Consider the following 15,898-nt stretch of genomic DNA (forward strand, 5'->3'; position numbering starts at 1 on the left):
AAAATGTAATAATCAAATAAAAAGACAAATATCAAAATGGAGATTTGGCATTCATTGTTTCTGATGGTCGCATATACATACATGTCTCATATTAACTTTTTTACCATTATATACACATGTTAAATAATCCTGGACTGTTATACATTTGATACTGAACTGACAGTCATACAAAATATACAATTGTTCTATATGTCATAATTCTCAATCTTAGAGTCATATTTGATATTTTTTAAAAATAAAACAGCAAAATGTATAAAGACCATGGATGGCAGATGTTAAAGGTTAAACTCTTGATTTGTGCCTGACTTTGATTTAAAACACACAAAACTTGGCTTAAATGAATCTTACATGAATCAATGTAATTCAAGTTAAAAATGGACCGTTTACCACAGACACAATGAAGGATGTAGGTAAATAAAAACAAAGATTAGAACTGCATGCCAAAATACAGGTAAAAAAATAATTGCAATGTAAGATATATTAAATGCTTTGTTTGTTCTCTTTTTTTTCTTTTTTTTTTTTAGTTAGAAGCAAATTCACAGGCTATATTTCAGCATTGAACTTTGGTGCTATCCACTGACAGTTCTCTCATACAACATGTTTACGCCATTGAGTTGATCTTGAACAGTTCATTCATCCAGCAGACGTCAACTGTGTGCAAAAACTTCTGTGTTTCGTTAGTCCTGTAACACCAAAGCTGTGCCTTATCTGACACAGCATTGTAACACATGGTAACATGGTGAAGAGCTTGATCCTATGTGCTACACACAAAGATTTTAACTGTAGATGGCAGCTTGTTTCTGCTGTACAAATGGATGACAAAGGTCAGTTTTTGCTCCCCACAATGATTGACCATTTAAAGGAAGTCAACATGATGCCAAGTTAGATCATATTGATGCAAGAATACTGAAATTAAACACTCCTCAAGCCAGCTTACACTGGAGGTGGTCCGTTAGTGTAGCTGAGCATTGGGTAGAAGGAATGAGCAAAGTTGTTGGACTGAGAGCAGTAGTCCTCCTCAGACATTGGCAGCAGGAAGGCTAAGACCACTAACAGGAGCAGGAGGAGCTGGAGAGGCAACGCGACCCAGAGGACGCGCCACAGAAACGAGGACCTACGAACCGACGCCATCTCTGAATCAGAAGGGAAGGAAGCGGATCCAGCGTCGCTGCGAGACCTGCTCACACGCACACGACACGCACACGCAACACAGCACAGACTGAAGTTTAGTTATTCACATTGATAAGTAAGAACACACAAAATCCCTTTACCTGCTTTTGTCATTTGAATCACTAATTTCACAACATTACTACTTACAAAAAAGTCCCTCGGGGATATGTTTCAGTTGTGGAGTCCTATGGGAATTATGCAGGACTTTTTTGTAAGCGACCAACCTTAAATGTGCTAGATTGTTTGTCTTTACTGGTCACCAAAATCAACTCAGTAAAAAAATTACTGACAAATTCAATTAGTCTAATAAAATAAACAAACTTCAACTCAGCTGCACTCTAATCTAATATCCTTCTCGTCTTGTTTAAGTGTTGAACAAGTTTTCAATCCAAATAAGATCTCAGTTCAGCGACAGAGAAACTGCATGGAAACAGAGTAAGCACCATGCTGTTGTTTGGTAGACATTGCCAACATGGTTCAAAGCAATGTTGGGACAATGTTTAACACTGTGATCTACATGCTGACTGAGACTGGGTGGATAAACACGACTACAAAGACAGTCACAAAACAGTTTTCAAGGCAAACATACAATCCTGCACCAAACATATACATATGTGAGCTTGCATTCTTTTGCAAGAGGATGTTAGGATAAAAGACAAAAGGCATGCTGCAAGTGTCAGCTACATATTCAGATATTATTTTTTTAAAAGGACATTTTGAAAGTTTGTGTCCTGTTGAAAAATGCAAAGCATGCCAAGGTGAGAAGAGCGTAGCAATTAGAAACGGCTTCTTCGACAAGATAGTTCAGCTAAGCTTTATTTTAAAGGAACAGTTTGACATTTTGGGCAAGACAGGTTGGATGAGAAGATTGATTCCACTCTCATATTTGCTCGCTAAATATGAAGGTGGTTAGCCTAGCTTAGCATAAATACTGGAAAAAGGGAGAAACGAAAACAAATAAGTTTTTTTCCCAAAATGTCAAACTATAATTTTAATTGCATAATTTATAGACACCATCACCCTCAGTAAAAACTGTCTTCTTACAGCCTCAAGACGATCACTTAACCTACTTACAATGAAAAGAAAGTTAATTTACTTCTTTGAATCCAGAGAAAACTGACCTGCAGTGCTTTCTTAACATATTTTATTCAAGTGACTCCAGGAATGCATGGACGATAGTAATGCATGATTTAAACTCTGGTCCTAACTCTACTGTAGCCTAAAGTGCCCCTTTACCACTTCACAAATGGAGACCTGAGAGGCAAGACTCACAGATGACAGACTGAGGGGGGGAGATGGTGGATAGCCCAGTGAGATAGCAGAAGAAGAGGAGGAAGAGATGTCACATACAAGAGAAAGAGAGAGAGAGACGTAGAGAGCGAGAGAAATAGAAACTGCAGCCTTTGCATTGTTCATTGCAGACATTTACTGGCTCAGCAATCGGAGAGAAAAGGGTGTGTGTGTGTATGTGTTCGTGTGTGCTCAGTTATAGCAAGGGAGTGTTAGCTATAGAGAAATATTTGTTGTTACATGTAAGAAATGCCCTCTAGTTAGCGATATTAAGCAGCCAAGGACATTGGCGGAGAAAAGAGGCCTTGCACCATTCCTTGTGAAACTCTTTTATCAAAAGGATGTGTGGGCTGCCACTCACCTCATCACCTAGCCTACACACAGAGCGTCTAGACTGACAGAAGATGATGGAATTCACTGTCATGAGCTGCTAATCTGGCACAAGCATTAAAAACTGAAATTGGGATGGATTTTTTCTCTTATTCTTTAAAACATAGCTGTTAGCTGTTTAAAACCGTGGGGTCTTCAGGGGAGAGGGTAAGTGGGGTTAGAAAACATGAATAGGCCTCCATGTGCATCATGGGCTGATGAGTTCCATTATCTTCTGGGTGTGCAGGAAACCAACAGAAAGGTACCTGTGGTGTGGACTGCTCACAGAGGGTCCGGGCTGTGACAGACTACATTTGCCCCGTTGCTGTTTGCAATGAACAGGGGGGAGGGGGGTAAAAGAAAGAAAGTATGTTTCAGTCCAGGCAAATCAAGACAAAGCTACCGATGAAAAGAAATCCCAAAAATGAAAGAAGAGCAGCAACAAAATCATATGTGAAGGTGATAAGATTCGTAACCCGTGATAAAAAAAAACAGGAATCTGGCTTTTCAAAGTGCACGACTACTTTGAAGTGCTTTGGCTTGTGATTGCAAATAGGAAGCTACAAATTATGCAGTGTGATGCATGGATTTCTTTGATAACAGCGACATCTAGTAACATACACATACTATAAGCAGTGACATGCTTATTTGGACTGATCATTAGATAAATAATGAATCAATACTTATGCAAAAAATGTCATACTTGCTACATCATAAAACATTTTCTATGCTACTTTTATTATTTAAGCATTTTAATCACAGCCAGTATTCCTAAGGATAATACTACAGGGATAAAAAAAACAAATTAATGTGAGAAGAAATTAGAGGAGAGTCTACTGGGAGGAGAGATTTGTAGGACAGAAGTTTTCAGTCTGGAAGAGAAAATAAGAAAAAGTTGTCTGAGGAAAGGAAGGAAGAGATAAAAAAAATTTAAAAAATAGTTAGAAAGAAAGGATTCCCCCGTTCTCTGGCAAGGTTTGCTCTGGGAACAGATGACAAGCATGAAGAGTAAAAGGCTGGGAAAAGTTCAGGATTCAGAGGGAGGGAGTGTAAAGCAGGTTGTGGAGGTTTAGAAAGGTGTGAGGAGAGATCTTGGGATGACAGGGGTGACTCTGGTCTTTGAAGGGGCATTCGGGGCACAAGTTACTGTATGCACTGTCTTATAGGGGTTACCAAGCACCCGGCTTCTCATAGAGCAGCGTGTACAGGTAGGTGTATACGTTACCGATCGCCGTCGACTTGGCGTGCTCCTTCCTGATACAGGACTGAGGGACCCGGACGTGTCCAGATCATCAGCAGACGACCAGGATGACAGATCCTGTCAAAGGAAACGTTGATAAAAAGAACGAGAAAGAAAGACACACAGCCAGAGACATGAGATATTAAGCAGTTGTAGTCAATCTGGCCCTTTCAAAAAACCCGTTACAGTATCTGACTCTCTGACTTGTGAAAAGTTTTCCATTTCATAGTTAATATTAAAACTTTTACAGTTTCCATAAACCTATTCAAAAAAATGTACACTCTACAAGACTCAGGTTAATTCCAATAAATACAAACATCTTAAATTGTCTCTAATTAATTGAAACATGCAAAACCAGGGCTACTGTCTCACTGCTGAAATACACTCATAATTTGAGCAGATGAATAATCTTATTTATAATGAAACAAATATCCATTGAATTTAAACACATTTTGATTCACAGTTCTGGCATATTTGACCAAAACCAAAACAGATCTACGTCAACAGTACACGAAGCAGAACCCTGTATAATGTGTAATGTATTGTGGATAACTGCTTACCTCTGAATATACATTCATGCATAGGACAACTTTTTGTTAAATGAATAGTACGTACCTGCTGACTGCTGGTGATGTCCAGAATCTTTGCCAGTTCTCTGAGGTCTCGGGTTACTTCTTTTAGCAGTAGTTTGAGACGGTTCCCAATGACATGAACCTTCTCCTTGGCCTCCAGGCAGTCGCTGCCCTGAGAGTTGACCAGCAACTGGAGGGACATGTCTTGCAGCGAGGCGACTTTCAGCTGGGAATCCAGCAACTCCTGGCGGATTTGCTGTGGGGATTGTAAATTAGAGTAGAAGAATTATTCATACAGTCCACTTGTATTTAAAATGGATAATTAGTTAGTTTGACCCATAATAATTAATGTATTTTCCCTGGGCTCATGTTGTTAGGGACGACAATTACAACCTTCTGGACTTTAACTTTAAAGGAGACTTCTCCATAAATTTCAGAGAATTGAAAAACTGTGTAATATCAGTAAATTATCTGCAAAGATTTGTAATGAAAACCCAGAATAGACGTCATATTTAAAGGTTATTTTTAGGATGTTATAATTGCTGTTCAGTAGAGGACAACAGGACAGAGAAGATAGGTGTGGAATAATAATTAGATGAAATGTATGCTATGCTGCATTTTTTTTTTTACCATAGTCCCTCACTGTTACCACTGAGTAAAAACAACAGTTTTAATTAAATGTGGTCTCTAAACCTCACACTACTCACACACTGTAATCAATAAGGTAATATAGTTCAGTACCGTGAGTGTTTTATGATGCTCTTGGAGAGTATCACTGTCCTGTATGGGGTCAATGGGAACCACCTCATTCCTCCTGCGGTCGATGTTTTCCAACCAGAGCAGCAAACCGTGGCTCATCTCATGGAAGTCCTGTTCATATGATGTGGATCAGAAATGTAGAAATTCAACTGTATGATCACATTTCAGATAAATTTGTCTAAACAGGGCAACTCAACTGGCCCATCAAAGCTCACTGGCACCTACTTGACATTGCATGAGAGCTTCCTGTAATGAAGACCTCCACTCCTCTAATGAGTTGCCCAGTTTGTCCCAGTGGTTGTTCATGTCTTTCAGTTTGGCCTGTAGCTCTCTGGACTCCTCAGTGTCTGACTGCACAAACTCAGCGCTGCACAGGTTGATGGACAGCACAATGGCCTTCCGCTTGTCATAAGCCTTCTGCAGCTCCTGTAGGCAAATATTAACATTTTACAGAGTGTGCTCATCTATACAAACTTAGGATGTAACAAATAACTCGGAAGATATACAATAATCACCATAGAATAAGAAACTGATGAATGGTGAATTATTTTAAATCCAGCAAAAAATTTCATGTTATAAAATAATGAATACCAATTGCTGTATCAGTGTCACCTTGAGTTTTTTGATGCGTTGCTCGATCGTCTGGATGTCCGTGCTGAGGTCCAGCCTCCGCTGCTGCTCCAGCTCTTCCTCTGTCTCTCCCAGCCAAGTCCAAATGTTGTTCAGGTCAGAGTTCAGCTGCTGCCACTGCTGCTGGTTCTGCTTTGTGCGCATCTCTTTGCTGAGGTCCTGAGCCTGCAGGAGCTCCCATCGCTCGATCACACCTAGGGTGCAGAGTGAATGAGTGTCAAAGACAGTCAAAGACACCCGAGATTAACTTTATCCCAGTGAATTAAATACAACATTTTAACTTTTCAGCCATTCCAGGTTATTTAGGTTACACTAATTCAAATACATGGCTGTTTACTGGGAGTTTACTGTCACACAAGCATTTCGGATATGTAGTGGATCAGAATTACCTGATGTCTGGGACTCTGAGCTACTGGGATCAGCCAGTCCAGACACTGTGTCCTCCTCCTCCTTTAGCTCAAAGCCCATCCTCTTCACCGTGTCAATGCTGCCACGGCACTCTCCCAGCAGTCGCATCTACAGTACAGAATGGATATAGATTATGTTACAGGTATAATTTAATATAATAAAAATCAGTGCAGGCAAAATATATTATGTATTTCAAGATAGGGCACATATGTACATCTTGGATAAAACTGAATACTCAAATAAGAACAAACCCTAAGACTTTCTGTCAATAGAGGAAGCAATATTGACGGTTGGCAGTAAGCTAACAAACTGCTACTATGTATTATGGTGTTTTTAATTTGCAAAAAAGTAGAATTGTGGAAGAAAACACATACGTATCCCATGTATGAAGCATCCATTTCTGTACTCGTGGGAGTGCGACTGCGGCTGCTGTCCATTTGTTGCAGGTGGAAACGGCTGGCGTCCAGAGGGTGCATGTGTGAGTCCGTAGAGGCAACCTCCCCTGTTGACACAACATTATGTGATTATATGTTCAATCATATAAGAAATATGCAAAATATCCCCACAAGAGAGAAAAGCCCTGTTCATACAGAGGCACAGAAGGTACGGAGAGTCCAAAGGAATGCAGATTGCCACTTGTCACTAATGTTTCCTAACACACTTTGACAAGTGATCACTGCTGCATTTCCTAAAAACTACTCTATTCTTACTGTGACAAAAAGCTTCATCACAGTGCTCCCCAGTCCCGCTTGCATAAGGATCTTCCATGCTTTATTTTTAGCAATGTGCTTCTGTGTGAACGGAGCCTATGAAAATTTAACTTTAAACAAATCTGCAATCCCTTCAGAGTTCAGAGTTCAGACTTGTTCGCTGTGACAGTATTAAAAACATGCATTTCTGAAACACAAAATGCACATCAAAAAAATCCAAAGAGGTTAGCTACACAGCACACTGCAAAACAAAAATAAGAAAGCCAGTTAGAAAGAAGGGTTAGGCTCAATTCCATTTCAGTTCTGCTGAATTAGAGACCAATGCAGAACCAGTGAATAGAAGTGGGAAAAATGGAATTAACCCTATACCCCAGTGTTAGAAAGTGCCGCCATTGATTACAGTGTGTGCCCAAAGTGCCCAAAGAAGAAAATCAACACAAATCAAAGTCCAAGCCGGTGAATAGGCTTTAAGTGTGGTATCACTCAGAGTGCTGCTGTTATTTCTGGCCCCAAACACTTGCGGCATGCTGGGGTCTGCTGTTGCCTACCAGTGGAGGACCTCAGTGTTTTTTCTGTTAGTTTAACATAGGCCTCAGGGCTCTCTGGGATCACTACATCTGGAAGAAACATTGTACAGTACACACATTCAGCAGTGAGCATTACACTGTTTGACTCTATTAACTGATCACATCTGTCATTTGCCTGCAACACTTGATGAAGACAAGTTACCAATCACAGGAAAATGCACTTGATTATGACACTCTTATTACTTTTGGGGTAATTTCAGCCACTAAAAGTAAGAACAGAGAAACATTTTGAAAACTCAGAAATATTTCTTAGCCTGTGTCTCAAATTGTGATCCTGATTTAAAAACTTTTTTTTAAAGCTTTTAGGCTTTGGGATTTGGGTTTTTGAGTGATCCCTCTCCATCCGTGTCTCTGAAAAACAAGATTTAAGTCCCTCAATAGATTGTCTTTGTTATGTTGTCTAGCATTTGATGTTATGTGCCATTTTCTCAGATATATCTTTTGTACTGTTATCCTCTTGAGTCTTGTTGGCATTTAGTCCATGTTGGCAAACTGTTCCTCCTCCCTGGGTACCAACATGCCAGGGTCAGCTATTAAAACACCAACCAAGCACACTTTGGCCTTCAGAGTTTTACTTAATTCAGATGATGCTTGATGATGCAGTGGTTAAAGCAGTGGTTCCCAACTTAGAGGTCAAGATTAATCCACTGGGTCAAAAGACAAATCTGAGGGGTTGCAAGGCGATTAATAAGGCAGTGAAGTGAATATTGTCCTGATACTCAGATTATGTAAATTTTTGATCTAATCTTTATTTTTTCTGGTGAAATACTTTAGTAGTTTTACCTTTTTGGGCTTCTAACAATTATTGAGACAAGCTGAGATGTTTAGAAGGGAAACTGTTCATAATTCATATAATTATGCAACCTGTGACAAAGTAATACTAGACACTGCATCACTTTAGGTAGAGGTTTCTTAAAAGGCTGAAAAAAATTTCTTCAACTTTTAACAGAAACTTGCACATGCATGGACACCGACCTGACAGCGCTGAAGCAGGCCGCTGGAGGAATTCTCCCTCTTCGCTCTGCTGCTCTCTCAGGGCCCTGCTGGCGCTCTCCAGCCCGCGGCTCAGGTCGTAATCGTGATCCCACTCCAGGGGAATCGAGTCCACGCTGGCTGGGGTGTCCCTGCCTGAGCGCTCTGTGCGGAGCTGGGCCGCCAGGGAGGCTGAGCGGCCGGAAGAGGGAAGAGGTGACATGAAGCCATCGCCCAAACGCTCATTCCATGGCAGGCACGTCAGGTCGCCAGGCTCGTCTAGCTCCAGCTCACGGTCCGAGAATGACACTTCGGTATCATCGTCTGCAAGCTGGTGAAAAGGGAAAGACAAATAGTTTGTGAGGATTTAAGAAGTGATGAATCACACAACAATAAATACCTAATTATCAGATGAATTGAAAACATTCAAATCTTTGGTATGCTTTGCAATGATCTTTACTCTTACAGGAAGGCGCATGAGCTTCTTGTAGTAGCGCTCCACTCGACCAAACACTTCTTGACAGTAGCGCTGCAGCTCTTCCAGCTCCTCCTCGATGACAGCAGCATCCAGAGGCTCGCTCTTCTCTATCAGTGCTCCCCCCTGGTAGAAGATGTGCTCGATCTTGGCTGTAGTCAGTGAGATCTCCTGCTGGAACGACTGTGAGACGGTAGGAGGGAGCAGACAGACAAGTCCTCATTAATTCTGCCTTTCATGCTAAACACAGACACAGTCCAGTTTATTTCAAAATGCCCTAACATTCCCAGATGTTAATATCCATTGCATTAATGATTGTAATATAAAGTTTGACTTATGTATCATAATAGAAATAGTCATATTGCCATATTAACTACACAGTGTAAGTCTAGCTTCTTTTCACAATGATAAAATACAAGAATGTATGAGATGACGTGTTTAAAATCATAGACACTATGTAGATAAACACTTTTCAATATCAAGAGATAAAAATCTTTCTCAATATGTCTTCCAAATTAGAGTGCAACACTTACACATATTGCTGCTTTTAGATTGATTTTCACTCACTTCTCATATAGATAAGACATATTTTAGATGTTAATAGTTAGAGTAAATATAGCTTCAATATAGAGCAACAGTAAAGGGATATGTAAATATGTTATACCGACACTTTTAAAACCAGATTGTGTTTAAAGTCCTAGAGGAAAAGGAGTTGTGAAAAATTGTGACAAACTTACCCTGAGTTGTTTGATCTTGGCCTGAATGTCACACTCAGAGAAGTGTTCGATGTTGGTCAGCTGCAGGTCCATCTCTGTCAGCCACACCAAGATGCCGTCTCTGGCTGTCTCAAACTCCTCTCTCTGACTAATAAAGTGCTGCATATTTGAAAGGAAGATGCTGCTGTAAGAATTATCTACACTTAAACGTGAATGCATATACATATACTCCATATAGATACATTATAATTTGTACATGAAGCTCAGTGAAGCCTTTTCAGGTGCTTCATTGGTTCAGGTTAACTAACACATTATGATTGCTATCTTAATTGTGCATTATTGTCAGTGATACAGCTAATTAACACAGCAAAATTGGGCAATGCATGTTAAAGCATACATTTGAATTTAATAAGACTAGGATTGTGATGAGTATGTGTAGATATTATTGTACCTTGAGCCTGCGGAGGATGGATGCCACCCTCTTCTGCAGGTTGTCCCATCGCTGATTGGCATCGTTGGCCATCTCCCTCAGCCGACAGGAAGAGTCAGTGCGGTTTTCTCTGGCCAGGCGGCGGTATTGCTTGTTGATTAACTCCAGCTGAGTTAGGCTTTCATGGACTTGCCTCTGAAAGGCCTACAGAAATTAAATTGTATACGTTAATATGTTAATTATCATCAGCTCCCCTTTTTTACTTTCACCTTTCTCAGTTCAGGTTTAAAATAGCTTGAAGTGAATATCTTTGAAACAGCTGTACCTCAAATTTCTTAAGTTCTTCCTTGGCTACAGTGTAAAGGACACCAGAGGAGTTGGGCAGAGCAGCAGTCTTCTCTGAAGTGGCCAGCCACTCCTCGAATCGTGCAAAGTCATCTAGGAATTTCTGCCATAAACGCCACGTCTCCTCAATCCTAACAACAGGAAAAATGTATGATCATTTAGTCAAGAAAAATTTCATATTTCAAAAGTCTTCATCCACACAAAGTTTCTATCTGCTTTTTTCAATATCTGACTATTTGTTATCCTCTTACTTTAATCTCCTCTCCATAGACAAGGCACAGATGCTCCTCCAGCGGCGATCAAGGCTGCGTGTCGCCTGCTGGATGGAATCACACTCTGCATCGGTGGCACAGGCGTCACAGTCGTGCAAAAGCACTTCACACAGATTCAGTACTGATGCCACTCCGGTACTGTGTTTCTCTATGTCACGCTGAAGCTCCTGAGCGGCAAAAAAGAGAGACAGAGAATTTGTATGCATGAGTTAATAAGAGAAAGAGATAAAGAGAAACAATGAAGTCGATGAATATAGGAGCAGGATCATTTTCTACTCCACAGATCCACACATAGTGTTTTTTTATTTTATCCGAAGAAGGAAGAGGAGAAAAGGAAAAAGATTACAATTCATTACCTTCTTGTCAACCACACGGGGCAAACTAGTGCACCAGCTCAGTGCTAGTTGGTTGCAGGTAAACAGGGAATTGCTACAATAATAAATTACCATCTATAATGTAGCATTGTACATATTTTATGCACTGTACTGTATATTACATTACCTGCTGCAGATCGAGCTTCCTCTGAATCTCTTGGGAGTCGCAGGAGTCGTAGGCAATGGGTTTGGACAGCTCGGTCTCGATATGAGCCAGCCAGGAGCGCAGGCTGCTCATATTCTTATCCAGCTGCTGCACCGCTACCAGAGTTTCTCTCAGCTTCTTCACTCTGTTAACACAATTCATGAAACTCTGTCAGTACAATTTAATACAAGGATTTTTTATTATCCTGCATGAGCTACAACAAATTACAGGTCCATTTAAGTGACTCAGGAGCCAGTGTGTGTGTCTCCTCACCTGGCTCCAATGAGATCCAGGAGGTGCTTCCAGCGGTCACTGACTTTGTTGAGTTTTTGTTCGATTTCAACAGCTTTGCTCTGGTGACTGGCTTTAGCTAGGCGTTCTCCCAGCTGGTGCAACTGCAGCTTGTTCTCCTCTGCCACAGTGATTTCCTCCTGGTAGTCCTGAGGACACAATGCAATACAACCAGTACATAAAAAGAATTGAAAAAGTTTGAATGTTGAACCTAAAAGCGGCAGAGTAAGAATGAGAATTAGTCGAATGTATTGAGATTTGCTCGGAGTTAGTTGGTGTACATATAAGCAGAACACTTTCATGACCAATGAACAGGAAATACTGATATGAGATCTGAAAAAGTGAAAAAGTATCACAGAGCCTAAAATTACAAACTGCAGTACACGGGTGCAGCTGGAGCACAGTCAAAGCTATATGCAGGTATTCTGCTCAGGTATATTCTGTACTTTGCTTCCTCAGCAGCAACATAAGCAGTTCCTCTAGTGTCATCAGAGGCAACCAATGAATCAAAGAGGATGGACATGAGCTGGATGTAGTGCACACCGATGTTTAAAGAGCATTAAGAAAATAATTGGAAAACGCAGAAATAAAGGTGGTGATAATAAACTTAGCAGCACTTTTTAAAACAAATGCTAGTGCCAAAACCATGAAGAAGAGAGACAGTGGATTTCAAAGTACAATGACTTGTTACATCGCTGTCTGTTACATTCATTGTAAGAGAATATTTAAAATGACAATAACATCTGCACACACTAGAGATGACTCTGCTCAAGAAGTATATTTCTACGTACCTTGCGGAGCTTCTCGATCATCTCCTCAATGCTGATGTCTCCATTTTGGGAGACTTTGCTCTCCATGTTGGTGAGCCACTCGCAGAGCTCCTTGTACTTCTCGTTGAATACAGTCCACTCATTCAGCTTCTCACTCACCTGCTGCCTGCGTAGTGACAGCTGCAGAGGCACAGTAATATAACACAACAGTTAAGTGCATCACTGTGCAAAGAGCATACAAACTATTTATCTACAAATGTTAACTTACAAAAAAAAAAGAAGAAGGAAATTCATGTCAAAAATGTTCAAAAGGAAACGGCGTTACAGAGATCACTGCACACTGAGTGATTCATTTGCATACAGTAGCGTGTGTGCCGTTTCCTGTGTGCTTGTTTTATCTTCTCCACACAGGATGCAACAGTAAAAAAAATATTATGAACTTGAGGTTTCAGGTTGTCTGTGCTGTAGTGAAACTTAACTTAAGTGAAACAACTGAGTTCCTTTTTTAAATAGTCAAATTATTTTGCTCTAACACATTTGTCTTCTTGTTGCCTAGTAATTCTACAGTTAGTCTTATACCCATATAAGGTGTTTTTTGTTGTTGTTTTTTTCTACAACAGTCTTATGAATTTGTGTGATACCAGCACCACCACTTGGTATCTTAAAGAACTGCAGAGACCAGACTAGTGCAAATAGTGACAGTTGATACTGTGTGATATGGAGCATGGTTGTGAAGTTATGTGTATAATCATTATCCATATTATATCTGAAAGTGACCAAATGCACATCGTCCAAAAATCAGCTATGCAGAGGTACTGTGTAATGCACTGTACCTGATGGCAGATTTCATCCCACTGTCGATGCAGCAGCTCAATACGCTCCTGCAGGACAGAAAGGTCCTCAGCACTGATAAAGCAAGACAGTGACTCCCTGAGCACAGTCAGATGGGCCAGATCCCCAGTCCAGCCATCAACTGTACCCTCTAGATCCTGTTAATGATAGACGGATACAGGAGAAACATTACCAACACTTGTAATATTTGCAGACACAGCTAATCAGTGTAATTTCCCAATGTGTAATTTCCAGTTAAATAATTACTATATAAGGCCTAGAGGATGGGAACCACTCTTACCATGCAGCGCATCTGCTCAGCTTGAAGATCTTCATGGTGATCAGGAAGCGACTGAGAGAGCTGTCGTTTGAAGGCTCGAAGTTTTTCCAGTGATCCACCGATACCTCTCTCACACCTCTCCCAGTCCTGTATGAAACACAAAAAATGGTTACAACTGCATCAATATAATATAGCTAAAAGTTAGACAGCAAAATAATAATGTTGTTGATAGTTTCTCATTATCTTGTGGTATCATAATTGATATCACAAGTAACAGCTGGTTGGGCCTTTTAGTTTAAAAACAAGAAAAAAACAAATACATTAACTTCCTAATGCAAAATCTTCCAACAGATAAAAGAGTTATAGTATAACTTCAAGAACCCCTGATTATCCCTGTACTCCACAGACTGCTGGTATACCTTTAACAAGGTGGTAAGCTCTTTCTTTTGTTCATCCAGGCAGACGCTGGCATGTTTCCATCGTTCCTGGATATCAGTAAGCTCTGTCTGCAGGGCCACCTCCGCCCGGCTATCAGCTGACAGAAGCAGTTGTCTGCCGGCCTCCACTGTCAGGATGTAGCTGCCCTGCTGACGCTGCAGCACCTTTTCCTTCAGCTGTATCAGAAAGCACAATCACTCAGATACAGGACAGATACAGGACTCAGATACAGGACTCACTGATAATAGTTCTAATTGTAGTAGATAACAGTGCCTTAACGTATTTAGGGTATCATCATAGACTAGGTGTCACACATTGAGAAAAATGTGAGTTTGTCAGATGTGGAAGTTTTCAAGCCCTCTCTGCACCCAATCTGCGTACCCAGTCCATGTCATGCATTGATCCAATTTTGATCTCAGAGCACCCATGCTAGGACCCACTACATAATATTGTTTAGTCATCCTGACAAACTCTAACTGGAATAAAAACCTTAATTATCATGGGGAGTAAATGCCTGTTCTGGGGGCATTAGTGGTCTGACTCATAACTTAAATGTGTGTGTCCTTTTTGACCTCCACCATCTAGACAAAATCACTTTTACAATATATACCTGGACAGCATCCAGCATGGAGCGGGCTTGTTGCAGAGGTACAGTGGTCCCTGTCTCAAGGGCTTCTGCAGGGTGGGAGACCTCCACCAGCCATTTGCGCAGCTTCTCCACCATTTCTCTATAACGCTGCCACTGGCGGATCAGACCGTCAATGATGCCTCGCCTCTGTTGAGCACGCCGCACGACACCCTGCCACTGGTTACTCAGGAGAGCCAACTTCAGGTTGAACTCATTTCTGCAGGAGGTCGAAGTAAGGAAGTAGTGATATTTTGTATATATGATAGACTTAACAGGTGTAGTAATCTTCAAATAAGACTCTTACAGTATATTAGATAGTCAGTGGTGGGCAGAATAACAACAAACAGATTAGAAATAGAATATACATCTGCGCTCTTTACCTGTCATCTACTTGACCCTGCTCTAACATCCTTTGTCCGTCACTGATAATGGAGTGAAGGATCTGTTGGCGACTGAACATCTCAGCTTGGAATAACTAGAAGATGACAAAATGATAATAAAGGTAAATGATTAATAAAGAAATACTTATAATTAATAAGGTAGCTATTTTTTGGTCTTTGGTCAAAAATGACTATAACCTCGTGAGTTTTTTGCTGTTCCATCAAACTCTGGTAGTTTCCAGAAATTTCTACAGCCAGATTCTCTTCTGTTTGGACCAAGAACTCCATCCATGTTTCACACTTCTCTAAGAAGGTCTGCTGCTGCAGCAGGAACGACTGAAGTTTGCTGCAAGAAACCAAACACCAGATGATGAATCATTGTCATGATCATGAGTCATTTTGGTGCCCATCCATTTCAACATCCTAGTCAGACCTTAACTTAATCCTGTGGTATTTTTTATTCATGCGCTCATTATTACATTTTTGACATTGTACCAGATTTAAAGTATTTTAAATCACCTCTTTCAAGAAAACATGCAACAAATGTATGAATATTATCTTTTGTTTTTCATACCTGAATCTCTCTGTGGTCTGTGCTGAGGCTGTTGACCAGCTCCTGTTGAGGTTCTGCATCCGTTTGATCTCTGAATCGTTGAGAGGGAGTCGGTATCCAAGCTCATTAAGACGCTCCAATTCAGGGGCCATACTGCTGAATTTCAGCATAAGTCTCTACAGAAGGACATGAAAAAGTTTTGTTTGTTTATTTTTTAAATTTTAGGCTACTATGTAGTTTTTATGTACAATTTTTTGCAACTA

General features: G+C 40.5%; 1 protein-coding gene across 2 annotated transcripts in view; it reads right to left on the reverse strand.

Annotated features, from left to right (window-relative positions):
- Positions 1-43: 43 nt before the first annotated feature.
- Positions 44-15,898, reverse strand: part of syne1b (spectrin repeat containing, nuclear envelope 1b) — a 72,847-nt gene continuing 56,992 nt past the window's right edge. For both annotated transcript variants that reach the window (XM_053335086.1, XM_053335087.1), the window contains exons 122-147: positions 15,657-15,811; positions 15,281-15,428; positions 15,083-15,177; positions 14,685-14,919; positions 14,056-14,250; positions 13,658-13,783; positions 13,359-13,514; positions 12,547-12,705; positions 11,738-11,904; positions 11,447-11,609; positions 10,925-11,112; positions 10,654-10,804; positions 10,350-10,532; positions 9,920-10,057; positions 9,174-9,365; positions 8,711-9,038; positions 7,697-7,765; positions 6,813-6,940; positions 6,420-6,546; positions 6,013-6,224; positions 5,626-5,826; positions 5,383-5,511; positions 4,685-4,897; positions 4,055-4,147; positions 3,096-3,154; positions 44-1,177 (exon numbers count right to left, since the gene is read on the reverse strand). In XM_053335086.1, the coding sequence (XP_053191061.1) occupies positions 934-1,177; positions 3,096-3,154; positions 4,055-4,147; positions 4,685-4,897; positions 5,383-5,511; positions 5,626-5,826; positions 6,013-6,224; positions 6,420-6,546; positions 6,813-6,940; positions 7,697-7,765; positions 8,711-9,038; positions 9,174-9,365; positions 9,920-10,057; positions 10,350-10,532; positions 10,654-10,804; positions 10,925-11,112; positions 11,447-11,609; positions 11,738-11,904; positions 12,547-12,705; positions 13,359-13,514; positions 13,658-13,783; positions 14,056-14,250; positions 14,685-14,919; positions 15,083-15,177; positions 15,281-15,428; positions 15,657-15,811 (4,254 nt within the window). In that variant the 3' untranslated portion in view covers positions 44-933. The remainder of the gene's footprint in view (positions 1,178-3,095; positions 3,155-4,054; positions 4,148-4,684; positions 4,898-5,382; positions 5,512-5,625; positions 5,827-6,012; positions 6,225-6,419; positions 6,547-6,812; positions 6,941-7,696; positions 7,766-8,710; positions 9,039-9,173; positions 9,366-9,919; positions 10,058-10,349; positions 10,533-10,653; positions 10,805-10,924; positions 11,113-11,446; positions 11,610-11,737; positions 11,905-12,546; positions 12,706-13,358; positions 13,515-13,657; positions 13,784-14,055; positions 14,251-14,684; positions 14,920-15,082; positions 15,178-15,280; positions 15,429-15,656; positions 15,812-15,898) is intronic.

Source organism: Scomber japonicus, chromosome 16 (genome assembly GCF_027409825.1).
Source record: "Scomber japonicus isolate fScoJap1 chromosome 16, fScoJap1.pri, whole genome shotgun sequence".
Lineage (NCBI taxonomy): Eukaryota > Metazoa > Chordata > Actinopteri > Scombriformes > Scombridae > Scomber > Scomber japonicus.